This window comes from Crotalus tigris, unplaced genomic scaffold (assembly GCF_016545835.1).
Source record: "Crotalus tigris isolate CLP2741 ecotype Arizona unplaced genomic scaffold, ASM1654583v1 scf7180000023637.1517150, whole genome shotgun sequence".
In the NCBI taxonomy this organism is placed as follows: Eukaryota; Metazoa; Chordata; class Lepidosauria; order Squamata; family Viperidae; genus Crotalus; species Crotalus tigris.
Window position 1 is genome coordinate 780,761 of NW_024100094.1, and position 15,028 is coordinate 795,788.

General features: G+C 43.7%; 2 protein-coding genes across 5 annotated transcripts in view; both read left to right on the forward strand.

The window, feature by feature from the left end:
* Nucleotides 1-7,691, forward strand: part of CDK16 (cyclin dependent kinase 16) — a 75,145-nt gene extending 67,454 nt beyond the window's left edge. For 3 of the 4 annotated variants that reach the window (XM_039320361.1, XM_039320365.1, XM_039320362.1), the window contains 2 exons: nt 2,486-2,563; nt 3,691-7,691. In XM_039320361.1, coding sequence (XP_039176295.1) covers nt 2,486-2,563; nt 3,691-3,728 — 116 coding nt within the window. In that variant the 3' untranslated portion in view covers nt 3,729-7,691. The remainder of the gene's footprint in view (nt 1-2,485; nt 2,564-3,690) is intronic. The other variant, XM_039320363.1, reaches the window with a different exon arrangement.
* A 2,099-nt stretch (nt 7,692-9,790) lies between these two features.
* The window catches only part of USP11 (ubiquitin specific peptidase 11), a 29,747-nt gene continuing 24,509 nt past the window's right edge, over nt 9,791-15,028 (forward strand). The window contains exon 1 of the mRNA XM_039320392.1: nt 9,791-10,003. Coding sequence (XP_039176326.1) covers nt 9,897-10,003 — 107 coding nt within the window. The 5' untranslated portion in view covers nt 9,791-9,896. The remainder of the gene's footprint in view (nt 10,004-15,028) is intronic.

Sequence of the window (15,028 nt, forward strand, 5' to 3'; positions counted from 1 at the left end):
TACTTCAGCATATGAGAGCTATCTTCATAATGTCTGTCAATTTATAATCACAGAAGACATACGATCTAGATCTGGTAAAAATGTTTACCATTTGACTCTCTGGCACGTTGTATGAAGAGTCTCTTCCTTAGACTTGCACCTCACTGACCTGCTTCCTGCTTCTTCTGTCCTTGTTATTCAGCCTGGCTTTAATTACCCCGCACTTTAGTTTTCCTATCTGCTGAGATGATATCATTTTCTTATCTGGGGGCTCTTCCTCATGGCGGCAACGAAGTGCTGCCATCCAAAACAGGACTGTCAGAAATATATGCTGGCCTAAAGAAGGGCTGACCTCAGTTCCACCTCCTTCTCTGCCTTAGCAACAAGGCAGAAGAAAGACAGGGAGGAGACTGAATGGGGAATACCTTCTTCAGTGTCAGCTGCTGGCAGCAGAAGACTCCAGGACTGTCAGCTTGGTGATCTCATAGAGTGAGCTCTCCATGGAAGTAGAGATCATCCTCCTCCTCCCCCCCTCCTCCTCCCCCCTCCTCCTCCTCCTGTCCTCCATGACATGAAAAGCAAAGGAGAGGAGTAGATGAGTCCAGAAGTAACAAATCTGTGAGATTGGAAATCTGGCAGCGAAAGTATCATCCTTCTCATGGGTGTGAGAAGAAGCAATGGGAGAGAAGGAAAGGAAGCAGTTTTATTTCCACTCTCTCTTCCCTCGTCCCCGCCACTTTTCCTTCCTTCCTAAGCTTGTAAGTAGCAGGGAGCTAACTGCAGAGTTGCTTCTACTCCAGTGTCTTCCCCTTGGGGAAGGAAAACAGGGATAGAGTCTCTTTTGGCACAAAAAAGCTACTTTCCTTCGTTTTCTTGCTTTTCCCATCATCTGTGGTTTGGCAAAAGAGGTGGGAAAGGTGGCTTTTTGGCACGGCAAGAGAGCCCATGTTTTCCCATCCACAAATCCCTCCCACAGAAAAGTCGGTGACTAATGGCTAGGGTCGCACAGGCGTCCTGCCCCTAACTTTATCTTGATACAAACCCCTTCCATTCCGGTTTATGTCGGAAGAAACTGGCAAATATCACTTTAAAACTGGATCAGGAAGATGGGTTCAGGCTGCCTTCTTGGTACGTCTGCTGAGGGCAGCCCAACATTATCTGGACAAGCCTTCTGTAATCATTTAAAAATAGATTTCTGTCTGTGATTAGCAGGTTGTGGGGAAGAGCCCTTAAGTCTTTCCATGTAGGACTTATCTGAGGTTATCGTTCCCATAACATAAATGCCGATATTTATTGTTGATGAATTCTCTAAGATTTATAGATACTTATTGAGAATTCATAGCGTCACATTCAGTGAAACTTCACCTTCGCATGTTTTACACAATCTATTGTGATGACATTTTTTGTTGTTATACTTTCCTTTAATGTGTTACTTTATGTACCACTGCTCTAAGGGTTTTAAATGGGCCAATAACTGAGAACTGGGTAGTATGCAACATATATTTCATCACATGCCATAGTGCAGTGGTTCTCAACCTTTCTAATGCCGTGACCCCATAATACAGTTCCCCATGTTGTGGTGACCCCCAACCACTTATACATCACCGGGTGCCAGGGGCGTGGCCAAAGAAAAGGGGGAAAAAATGGCGGACAGCCTTGTTTGGCGGCCCCCGTGAAATGATCGTTCGACCCCAAATGGGGTCCCGACCCACAGGTTGAGAACCACTGCCATAGTGGAAGCACTAACATTTGTCAACTGATTGATAACTTTTCATTTTTCCATACCTCAAAGCTCAGTGAAGAATGCATGTTTTGAATTTAAACAGGTTGGTATGGCCGTTAAGGCATCAGGCTAGAAACTGGAAGGCTATTAAATTCTCTTCCTGCTTTAGGCACAAAACCAGTGAGGGGACTTAGGTCAGTCACTTTAGAAGGCAACGGCAAACCATTCTAAAAACCTGCCACGAAAACTGCAGGCACTCGTCTAGACCAGGGGTAGGCAACCTTGGCTCTTTTATGACTCATGGACTTCAACTCCCAGAATTCCTGAGCCAGCCATGACTCAGCTTGGAAACCTCTCCCTTTGCCCTCAGCATGGCAGGCTCAGGAATTCTGGGAGTTGAAGTCCACGAGTCATGAAAGAGCCAAGGTTGCCTACCCCTGGTCTAGACAGTCTTTGAGAAGCAACATGATTGATGAGAAGGAAACAAATGTCTGCCACCTCCCTTAATGGGATAAAATCCATAAAAATGGATTCAAAAATTTGCCAACACACATACACTGTCTCTGTCTGTCTCTATTTCTCTCTCTCTCTCTCTCTCTCTCTCTCTCTCTCTCTCTCACACACACACACACACACACACACACACACACACACACACGCACACCCTTGTACTCAAATTATTTTATCCTTTTTATCAGTTCACATGCTAGCATGATAGAATAGCAGGCCTAGTAATTGGGGTTATCTCACTGGCTTTGTGTCTTTTTTTTTCTTCCACTGTAGCAACATCAATATTTGCACTAAAGGAGATTCAGTTACAGAAAGAGACTGGGCTGAGATCTGCTTCCCTGCCTGAATCAGGTGAGAAGTGGTTGTCGAGTAATTCTGTCAACAGGAGCCCCTCCACTTTCTCATTAGCCCCCAGGTTTGAATAAAATTCTCTTCCTCCCCCTGAATTGGTGGCCCACATTTCTTGGTACTGAAAGAGCACTTTGATAGCCCCTTCCTATCTGTTGCCTCTTCCTGTCTCCAGAAACTTGCTCTCTTGGAGAAGCAGTCTTTTCCCATCCCCCTGCTTAACACTACACCTCTGTGTGTGTGGTTATGCAGTTACCACTCTCACCTCTCCCACAAGCAGCAACCATGTTCCAGTTAGGGGACACTGAATTGTAGCCACCAGGCCAGGTATCTGTGCCCCACCCACTTCCATTCGCACTTCTTCCTGTTCTCAGCATCATGAGTTAGCACCCTCCCCTCTCTCTCAATCACCCTGACTAGAGTCTTCCTGGCACCTCTGTTTCAAATCTGACTGTGTCTTTTTAGCCCAGTGCATCCCCAATTCAAAGTTTACCACATTACTTTAAAGCTAATGAAATTTGGGATCAGAAGAAGGGAAAGTGGAACAAAACGATGGAGGAGGGTGAGGAAGGAACCAGAATGCAAAAAGCATGAGGCATCGGAACCTTATGATCTTGAGACTGAATTGCCGGTGAATTGAAATGCCCTTGTTCAAAACCCAACTTGGAGTTGCTCTCATCCGGTGGCGTTAGGCCAGGTGCACTTTCTAGCTCACAATTCTTCCATCCATAAAATGGGGCTAAAAATATTGGACCTACCCAACGTGGCTGCTTCATCGGGTTGCTGAGAGAATATGAAATTTACATCCATATTACACAAAAACTGTAATTCCAGATTGCCCAAAGCATTATGACAAGGCTCAGTATTACTACGAGACAGGGAGACACTACCTGGTTGGGGAGGAAACGTTAGCAGGAATCTGGGGGAATGTTAATGGCCTCATCCTCTAAATCGGCGCTTTTCAAACTTGGCAACTTTAAGATGTGTGGACTTCAACTCCCGAGAATTCTGGGAGTTGAAGTCCATCCATCTTAAAATTTTCAAGTTTGAGAAAAAAAACAACTGATCTAGAAGTTGGGGAAAGGCGCAAAATGCATTCTATCTATAACACTTTTGCTGTTTCCCTACAGTGAATGGTCAGAATGGACGACCAAGCCTGCTGCTTTGAAGCCTACAGTTCTGGGTTGGCAAGGGTAGAAAGAAGCCAGGTTTTCCCCCCCACCCCACCCCACGGACTATCTCCACTGGTGGCTTCTTGGTATTGAACTGTGGCATGAGGACCTTGTGCTGGGAATTTGTTGGGGCAAAGGTGGGGGGCCCTGGAACTAAGCAGAAACGTGACTGCTCCTGGCACCAACAAGCCAGCCACCGATTCTCTGTGCCGCTGGGACGGACTCTCCCTCCCTCCCTCTCACACACACGGTGTTTCATTTTATTTTTTAAGTTTTATTTTTTCAATGCAATATTATAAATATTATATTTACAAATATCTATACAGACAGAGAGAGAGAGACACCCCCGCACCCTAGCCTCTCCATTAATGGGGGGGGGTGTACAGTATTAACTATGAGGGAGCCAATCCCCTCCCTGTCTCATCCCTGTAGTGGGCCAGGTGGAGGGAGGAGAAGCACTAGGGCCAGAGTAGTTCCATCCTTTGCACTCCATAATCTAGGAATCGATGGGATTGGGGAGGTTGTTAGTATTTCGGATGATGAGTGGACTCCTCCTTCCTAGCTAGAATCACTTTCTTTGGACGTGGTGGGTGCTCTGTTTTCCTGGCCTAACCGTGTATTTTGAAGTCCAGGGGTGGACCAGGCAACCAGATGTCCTCTGAGAATTCGCAAATCTTTGGAAAGATGGTCCTTCTTTTCCTGTCTTCTTTCTTATTGGGACTTTCTGGCTGCAAGGGTGCTCTCTTTCTAAACTCTTTTTGCTCAGCTTCGGAGCTACTTCCACCTCCTTCTCACACCAAAGGGGAGTCTCCTTTTTGATCCCTTGAGTCTTGACTGGTGCCTCGCCTGGGCTTGTGCTTGGTTAGTGCTCTCAATCCTGACTTAACTCCTGTTCATCTGTTACGGCTCTTATATTACTTGCTTGGTACTCAGGGTTTCCATTTCTTCCTTTGCCTTTCCAGACGCAGTCCACTGACTTCTAGTCCAGACACAGGCATCAGCTATTCGAGTAGGCCCTGTGCAGGAAATTCCCAGTGGATTGTGCCTTGTTCTCTCACCACTGATCTTTGTTTTCTATGTATACTACAGTCCCTAGGTGATCATGACCTGTAGCTTGTCTTACATTTCTTATATCCAAATGACTATGTTAGAATGGGCCCATCAACATCTTTCTCTGATGCTGTGATGCTTATTTTGGTATGAAAATCTTGGCACTTTCACAAAAGTTTTGGACACCACCACCCCTCAACCTCAGTAAGCAGGACCAGCAGTTGAGGAATATGGGCGTAATCATCCAAAACTAGAACTATAAAATGCCAGCCTTTATTTGGTCTTCTTCATGCAAATCATTTGCCTTGTCTCAGTGCTGTTTAGATTTTCATATCAGTTCCTATAATTTTCAGTCCCATGATTATCATTGTAACAATTTACAGTAGCAGGTTCTCAGTACTTAGTTATGTAGATTACATAATTCCCATTAATTCCCATACTGTTTTGAATCCAAAGTAAAGAAGAAAGAACATCTGTTCTGCAGTCAGCCACACACCAATTATCTCTTCTACCATTGAGAATCAGACACACTTAAGAGGCAATGGGCCCTTTCCCCAGCTATGTTTTCACTGGTTTCAAAGATTGTTCAATTCCTGTCTGTGCTTCTTCTGGAGGAACTGGCCCCCTTTGCTTTAACCAACATCCCTCCAAAGCTAGCTGCTTTTGGGATCGACTTTTTACTCAGAAGACTCTGATGCCCTTTCCTTCTGCTCTGTGTATTGCAGTCTTGGGCTTTTTAGAGATTCATCCCTGTATGCCGGAGCCTTCAATATTTAGAGAAAAAAGTCTCCATGGGACCGGCCTGTGTTTGGACTCTCTCTGCTTCCACTTCTCCTACAACTAGGGGAGCTGATTTACAGGAAAGGGGAAATGCCCAACAGTATCACAGCTCCCCAGGCCAGGACTGTTCCTTTATGCTCAGGGCACAGAAACTTCAGTGCACAGAACTGAAAGGCGGAGATCCATCTCCTAGAGTTTGTGCTCCCAGGGATATTAGACAAGGTAGCTTATAAGGTTCCAAGATCTTCCCTTGATGAGAGCCATAAGAGGAACTGTTCTAGTTACTGTTACAACGCTCAGGCAACTTAAAAAGGATTTCTGAAAATGCCTACAGAGAACATGCAGAGATGTAGCCGACCTTGTGAATTGGGATGCCAGGAGTTTGCGCTGTTGGTGACCTCTTGCCTTGACATTCAGATGCTGCTGCCCATGCAGTGGGAACATTTGGAGAAAAATCTAGCCTACAATACTTTGCCCAGCATTCACCTCTGTGCATAGGCTGAAAGTAACCAGTGCTCGGCTCAGGGGATAAGAAGGTTGTGTTTACACAGGCATCCTAATAAGCAGGAAGGACCAGCCTCTGTCCTTCAGCTTAGTGAATATCTACAGGTCTTTTTTAGCCTACTAACCTTGCATGATCCTTCCCTCAGTTATTGCCTACTGGGTTTTTGACTATGGCCTTCCAGGTCCTTCCTTTTGTCTCCTCTTTCAACTGCACCTTAGAATCAGAAACCTCTCTAGTTGAGGGATAATTTTCTCGTCCCTCTAATCAGAGTTTTCAGCTTCTTCCCTAGAACATGTCTCTGAAGCGCCCTGGACCTAGTGGTTCAAAATGTTTCTCTGCCTCAAAACTGACCTGTTCTTAGTAGGTCTGAAATGAGATCACACTTCCGGCAGGAACTCACCAGCCATAATATGTATGTTTTGTTACTTCCATTCTTGCAGACATGATCTGTCAATATAATACAGCACTAGACTTGGTTTGCTGCCAGAATCTTGATTGTAAATGTACAGTGAGTCTATAGCTGAGGTTGCTCAGTTTAAAATCGTGAAAAACTGGGGAGATCAGAAGACAGTTTAACTAAGGTTTACTGAATGCAGTGTTGAATCATAGGTAATACAAACTGTGGATTCAAGACCCCACTTGAGACCATGGTTTTAAGGGCTGATTTGCGGCATTCTTTACCCATTGTTAATCCAAATAGACCTCAACCCTAGTGAAAGACCACAAACCATAGCTGATTAAATATTGAGTCTATATGGGACTGGTAGGAATTCATATTATGCTGTGGTTGAGTAGATTAATGGAGAAATATGGCCAAGATATACAGGGCTACCTTTGTGAGAGGGGTCCAGAATCTGATCTGGTTTAGTTTATGGAATTCCCATTCTCTGTCTTCGTTGAAAGAGAAGAAGTGAAGTTCTTGTAGCCGAGATGTGATACATGAGGTATTCTGCAAACACAAATAGGCTTTATTGAATTTTCAGGAATTTGGGGAAGTGTGAGTTCAGAATAATACTGACAATTTGGGAGGACCTAAACTGGATTCAGGATTCTCAGAAGAGACAGCAGGAACAAATGCCATGATGGCTAAACCAGTTTGCTTATAGTATGGATGTATTCTTAATCCAACCTATTATGAGAGCTTTTATGCGAGAAGAAAACTGAAGATGGCCTGTTGGGAAATGAATGTACAGAGGATTTGGATGTTGCTTTTGAGGAGGGTGGGGAAGGGCAAAGCCTCATAATTTGTTTCTGGACTGGAGACAAGCAATCAACCTCTTCTTGCAGGAAACAGAAACCCAGGAATGGATAATCATTAGCATATGGAATGGACTAGCTCCACGGGCCTCCCCCACCTCAGTCCTGCTTCCCTCCACATCTCAGTGGAGTAGATACGGAGTTTGTTCTCCTAGTATGGAAGAAGAAACTCTGTTGTTGTACATAACTTGAATTGGGGGAGAACCTTCTGTTTCAAAGAGCAAAGTTTACCATTATAGAAGAAAAGTCCCTAAGGAACAAGATGAACTATCTTTTCTCTCTCCCCTCATGCTCTGTCCACCTTCTTTGGGGTTAATTAATGCACCATATCCAAATGTATGGAACTGATTAAAAGTCTCCAACAATCTTTGGTGTATGCTGTGTTGTATTTAATCCTGCGTTAGGATTATGGATATTTTTCTTCAGTAGAAGAAAACCTTTGACTGTCTTTTAAATATTTTCTGCTGCTACTGATATTCCCAGATGTTCAGTTCATATCAGTAGGCACTGCAAAGCACCCTCAGATTTCTCAGGAGCAAACCATGGAAATGACATGCTGGCTCCCAAGTTTATCCATTGGTGGGCTCTGGGGAACCCTCAGAGGTCAGGTTTTTGCCTTCATGAAGTGCTAGGCAGTTGATGGGGAAAGGCTGTTGCCAGATTAGATAACAGCCTTCCATAAAGAATACCATATAATCAGTGTACCTCAATAGAGCCACTGGAAAAGAGCCTGTCCTGCTGGAAAACATAATTTCTGTTCATACATGTCATGGGACATGGGGAAATAAGTCATTTTGAATGAATATAGTTTTCTATGACCAACGTGGCTTAATGGCAGACAGTCATGCAACATGCTAAGGTCCAGTTACCCACCATTTTGGGATTGGTATTTGGAATTTTGAGAAAATAAGGCTGCTCTGCTGGAAAAAAATTGTTACTTTACAAAAAGGACTGCCACAAATTTATCAATCTCTTAAAAAGTAAGATGGATTTAAAACAACCTACAACTTCAGTGATTCCTATAATCCGTGTTTATCTTGCCTTGTGTCTGTGCAGGCACTTTTATTTTCTAAAAAGTGAGGCTAGTGGGTGCCAAGGAGGGTATGAGTAGGCATGCTGGTGCTGTGGGAAACATTTTTGAGGATTGCTGCTAAGCTGTAACTGCTTTGTCCTGGCCTCATTTCCTAATAGCTTACGAAATGACTGCCATGTTTGGCCCATTGAAGTAGAAATAACAATTTAGGATTTGCACTTACAATTTGCAATGATGTTGGAATTGGCAAACTGTAGTAAACCTGCTTTCTTCACAACAGAATTTGCTCCATCATTGCAATGACAGTAAATCTACACAAAGTGAAAGTAAATGCTTTGAAGTTTCATCCATAGTTGTTCTAAACTTGGGACATAAGTGATGTGTATATTTAGGCTGTTGTGCAGTGCTGTCTGTTGCATGGGAAGGGTAGTTTGAAAGAATCAAAAATAGCCAACTGTTCTAGCCTCAGCTCTAACTGACAAAAGATAAAGATAAGGTGTAGAAGGTTGGTGCAAGAAAAGTCACTGAAAGAAAGAACTGCATGGACTTAATTTCATGCATTGTATCAAGCCATGGGTTGCTTGCCCACAATTGTTTGAATAAAATTGGATGCTTGGCTGCATTTCAGCAATGTCTAGTTCTGCCCATTCTATAGTATTGGCTTCCCAAAATAATATATTAAGTCTGGTTCCTCAATAACTGGTGCTATTCTATAAATTATGTTTTTATTACAAGTCAAAATAGCTGGCTTAACACAAAATACTACGATGGAATTCACGTTATGCAATTCTGATTGGAACGTAAGTAATTGTGAGATCCTGTGATTAGTGTGGGTAAATTCGTAAATAACTAAAAACTGCTGGAGAGTGTTTTAGTATCTCTCAAAAAGTAATTTAAAGATAATTGGCAGCTTGCTCTTGACTCTGCCTTCTCCACGGTTCTTCAAATGACAGCACCAAAATTAATTTCGACCGGCAACGCTGAGGGCTGCGTTAGCCAAGTAAGCATTTTAAAATTGCCCTTAGTAAAAATGGCAACTACAAGTATCGCGCACAGTATCTTCCTAGTATTGGTTACTTCAATCTCGAGAATTCCGAGATTGGTCCAATCGCCTTGTCAGTACTGCAGGAAGCGGTACGAAGCAGATCAATAAATGAACAGGCGTCCACGTTTTTCACGATGTTTTTTTTTTTTAATATGCCGTAAGAGAAAAATAACACTCGCCTCTTGTTTCTGCCCGGCGCGTACAAGGCAAGGATTCGTGTAAATGCATTCATCCAATCACAGAACGATATCCCGTCGTTCGTTCAATTTCCTGCGCCATCAGCTAACCAATAGGGGGTCGATGCGTCACGACGCCGTCACCGTAGGCCACATTCAACATGGTGCTCGGTCCGCTATCTTCCGTCACGTTTGCCACACCTATCTGGCCGGTCGGAAGCGGGTGGGTGGAGCCATGAAGGAGCCGGGAGAGGGAAATAAGGTGTCTCCCTTTCTCGTTTCCGGGCTGGCGGAGAAGCGGCGGAGGTGTGGGTGGCGATGGCGGAGCGGGGGCTGCCCGGGCTGGAGGCCCAGAGGCAGCAGGTAGAGGGAGAGGGGCCGGGCCAGCCCGGGAGGAAACGACCGCTGGGAACGGGTGAGAAGTGGTAAGTGCAAAAGGGGTGGGTGGGTGTCCGGGGAGGTATGACCGGGTGAAGAGGTTGCTCGGGCTTTGGGTCCCGGGGGTTGAACCTCGAGCGTTCCCGCTTCGTTTCCAGCGGGCTCACCCGCTCCGAGCCACGCTGAAACTCTCCTTGATTCAGGGGGGCCGTTCCCCTCCACGATGCGAGCGCTGGCATTTTTATGCCTCCTTTTATTCCCCCCCCCCTCACGAGACAGGCGCCGCACCTCCCGGCTGCTGCAGGTTGCTTTTCCAGGTGGTCTTCGAGATGCGCCTTCACGCCCAGGTTGAGGAAGTACGGTAGTACTGTATAAAAGTGCCTTTTGCTTTAACCACGAGTTTATCATCGTTAGTTTGTGAAAAAGTTCCCTTTGCTGAATGCATGGGGATTGACTCCTCGTGTTAAGTATAGGGTTGGGCTAATTAATGCGCTTTCAATTACTGCGCTGAGACAAACTTGAATGAGGTTTACTTTAGAGTAGGGTGAATTATGTACCATTTTTCCTTGGCCTTTGGTGCTTTTTTTTTTAAATGCATTTCTGGCTGAAGCACCTTCTCAAAAAAATCACATTATTTAGATCTGTTCCCTTTTCTTATATTTCTAATACTTTTCCTAATTATCCCTTGTTGGGATGGTTAAGGAAGGGCTGCTTGGTATTTTATGTATTCTCAGGGTAGGTGTAGAGCAGTGGCTGTAAGCAACCTTAACTCTTGTAAGCTGGATAACTTTCTGAAGGCATGTCTTTCTGAATTAGCAGAGTTTGGTTATTTGTCTCCTTTTCCCTTTCGTGGTATATCATGATGAATGGATACTTTATAGTTCGAGTACTTTGAAAATAGATTTCTTCTCCATAATAAAATGTTTGTCTCTTATTTTATCCGTCAAGAAAGGAAACTGAAACAGGATTAAAAATCAACTTGTCATTCCTATAAAGGAGGCTAGTTTCCTCCATACAGGAGGACTTCACTGTTTTGGTCACTTCCTCTTTCTTCTCCTAGAAATCTTTTTACCATTGAAGCTAGCAGAATTTCAAGCTAATGGGTAGCTTTGAGTGACATGGACTAGTGCATGGCCGATCTGATTATTATTTTTTTCTTTAAAATTTTTTTTTGTTAATTTATTTTATAGTTTTTAGATTCTGCCCAAATTAAAAGACAGGGCTGGTTACAATATGTTAATTTAAAAAACCAACAACTATAAATCAACCTTCTCCTAACATAGAGATCAGCAACATTTAACTAGGGTTGAAGTCTTGGTGAAATAGAATTATCTTCAGTGCTCTTTTGATATGGATGGGGCTTTATGAACCTCTGTAGGTTAGAGATTCCAAAGCATGGTCACTGCTACAGAACATATCCCTCCGACTTCAAATAAAGATTGGGACTCTTAACAGATCTTCCTGATATCCTTTCGTGAAATGGGTAGATTCATTTTTGGCAAGGCTATGGTACACCATAGCTACACCATATAGAGCGTTGTAGATAACTAATAGCACTTTGAATTGGGTGTAGAGGTCTACTGAAATCCAGCACAATACCAGCCTGTTTCAGAGAAGAATGAATTGTCATTCTGGCATGCTCTGTGGCTCCTATGTTAAATTATTTGCTTATGTGCCTTTTTGAGAATATTGCAGCTTAATGGAATAACCCTTGCTTTGCATGCTGAGGTAGATGTTATAGTTCAGTGGTGGCGAACCTATGGCACGCGTGCCATAGGCGGCACTCAGAGCCCTCTCTGTGGGCATGCGCACCATGCCCTGGAGATGGCAACTGTCCCTCTTCAACCAGCTGCCTGCTAACTCGCTGAGGTCCCACATGGCTGCATGTATCCCAGCACCCATGCGCTCGCTGGCCTCTGTGTTCAGGGGCCGATGGTGTCAAGCAGCAGCCGTCCTGGCCCCTGCCTCACCTTGCCCTGTGACAATGGCACCCCCATCCTGCCTTGCCTTGCCTCACCCCACAGGACGAGCCTCCTGCCTACCGCCCCACCTTCCGGAGACCACCTGGATCTCCCCCAACCCTGCCCAGCCCCCACAGGCATCCCTCCCCACGAGCAACATTGAGGTGATCACGCCCACCTTGGCCACACCCACCCAATCTGCCATGACCACCACAGCCACGCCCATCCAGTGGGCCACGCCCACCTGGCACCCAACAATAAATAAGTGGGTTTTGGGTTGCAGTTTGGGCACTCGGTCTCTAAAAGGTTCGCCATCACCGTTATAGTTGATATACTACTAATACAAGGTGAAGTCCTATGCTTCTAAATGAAGTTTGTTTCACTGGGGATATATCTGACTTTGGAGGCAAAACTGCATGCCAGTTCTGCTTTCTTTCTCCCTTATTGATCTTCTTGTGATTATCCTTAAGTAGTGCTTGTCTAAGAAAGTAACTTTGGTTTCACTCTTCCTCAGCTAGCAAGACTTCCTATTTTGTGAAGCAAGTTGGGCTCACAATAGGAATTATTTCAATTGTTCTTGTATCCTGATGGATGGGCTTTAGAGTGAAGTTGTTTGAATCTTCTCTTACATGCTGACTGGCATGCTTGCTATGTCTGGAGAGAGACAAACAGGAAGCAGCAACCCAGTAATAGAATAGGAACCTCCTCTATTGTGTTATTATAGAAGAAACATACACATTTATATCTTACACTCTTATAATGAGTTTGCAGGCTCAGCCTATGTATGTTTATTGTACTTAGAAAGTACTCCTTCTAAATTCTATGGATCTTGCTTCTAAATAAATGCGTCTAGATCAGTGGTTCTCAACCTGTGGGTCGGGACCCCATTTGGGGTCGAACGACCCTTTCACGGGGGTCGCCAAACAACGCAGTCCCCCATTTTTTTCCCCTTTTCCTTAGCTGTGCTACCCCCTTTTATTCTATTGGCTTTTGAAAGCCAATAGAACAGACTCTCTTGAATAGAGTCTAATTCTATTGGCTTTCCAAAGCCAATAGGAATTGTCCAGGCCGTCTCTGCCCTGCTGAGCCCGCCAAAAGTCCCATTCTGCAAACGGTGCTGCACCAGCTGAGTAGTCCTTGACTTACGACCAGTTGGGGGTCGCGGCATTAAAAAGGTTGAGAACCACTGGTCTAGATTGTAGCCTGCTGAAAAAAATAATGCACGAAGAAAAACAAGGGACAGGTAATAAGTAACAAATGCACTTTCAAGAAAGCTACTGTAAGGCACCAGGCTAGAAACTTTATGCACAAAGCCAGCTGGGTGACTTTGGGCCAGTCATTCTCTCATAGCCCTGAGAAACAGGCAATAGTAAGCCACTTCTGAAAACTTCCAAAGAACTGCAGGAGTTGTCCAGGCAGTTTCCAGGAGTCATTACTGAATTGAAAGTGCATGCATGCGCATGCGCACACACACACACGGCACTTTCAATATCAGCTTCATCTTTAAGCTTTTTAGTTTTTAAAACTTTGTGGTCATATATACATTATTATTGTTAGTTATCCCACCTTTTGTTTGTATAACTCAAGGGAGCAAACATACTTAATATTCTTATTTCCCCAGAATATTCACTCTGTCCCAAAGTCACCCAGCTGGCTTTCATATCCATGGCAGGACTAGAATTCACTGTCACAAACTTCTAGATCTTAGCCACTAACACTCACTGGCATGCCTTAAAACCCTGTGGCCCTCCAGGTGCTCCCAGTATTCCTTAGTGACAGTATTAGCTGCAGGTGCTGGGAGAAGTGCATCTATAAATGGTCATTTTTTTATTACAATGCCTGTCCATCAATCAAGCTACAGGTAGACCTTGATCTACAACTATACAACAAACGTTGTATTAGCTGCAGATAAATAGATTTGCTACAAAAAGCTATTTACCAGTCAGTTTTACACCATGCTTTTTTTTTTTTTTTTTTTTAAATCTCTACATTACTTAGTATGCCAATAGGAGCTTGTTAGGCTACTGGAAAAGAGGCAGGTAGATCTGGTAGATTTCTCTTTGCCTTTCATTGTAGCTAACGGTAGTGGCCTACTCTGAGATTGCGTATTCTTTTTTACAGACTTTGGCGGCTGTTACTCTACTTTCCCAAGTCAAACCAAGGGAAAGTTTTGTTACAGCCTGCTGGCTTGATCCGATCATGTTGCGGCACAATGGCACACTATAATATTGTGTTGAGAATGGAATGCTTTTCCCTTTCAGTGCAGTAGTCAACAGCTAGGAAGAATGAGGATTATGGTTTGCTGCTGAGCAGAAAATTCAAACTGACTTGTCTAAACAATTGACATTGGGAAGTGGAAAATAAGCAGATAACTAAGAGGGCCAAGATTTTAGCTACTTATAAATGGAAGCTTCTCCAAGGATTCCTAGGTGTTTCATACACATTTGTCTGTACTTTTATCTGTTATGGCCAACTGAAGGGTTAGTAAACTATGGCAGAAGGACAGTGACTGGTTTGGCAAGTTCTCAGCTAATAGTAGAGATTTGAATTAGAAATAATTGGCAGCATAAATTCCAGTTTGGAAAATAATGGGATTATTAACAAACAACATGGTACTATGTTATTCCCTGTTCACCTGAGCCATCCTAATTGAATACCATGGAAGGGAATGAGAGACACTAGCTAACCGCCATGTTGCTTTTTAAATATTTAAATGTAAAACTAGAAAATCAATAAAATTTTCTTTAAAAAAAAGAGAGACACCAGCTGGAACTATCTTTGTCATGTAAGATATCACAGGGGATAGAACAAATTATCATATTGTCGTACTAGGAAGCCCTTGAGAAGATTCTTGATATTTGTAAGTTTATTTCAGTTATCTTAATGACCTGAAACTTTAGAGAATATTTAGGAATCTTGGGAATTTGCTTATAAGGACTGCAAACAGAATTTTACCATTCTTTGACCTAATTGGATGCATACAGCCAGCCAGTGTCTCAGTCTGAGGCCTGGACTTCTTATAATCCTCTTTGTGATTGGGAATGAAGGGAGAACAATTGCTGGCTGCTCCTGATTGCATGTTAGAGCGTGGTCTTCAATTACATTTGAGCT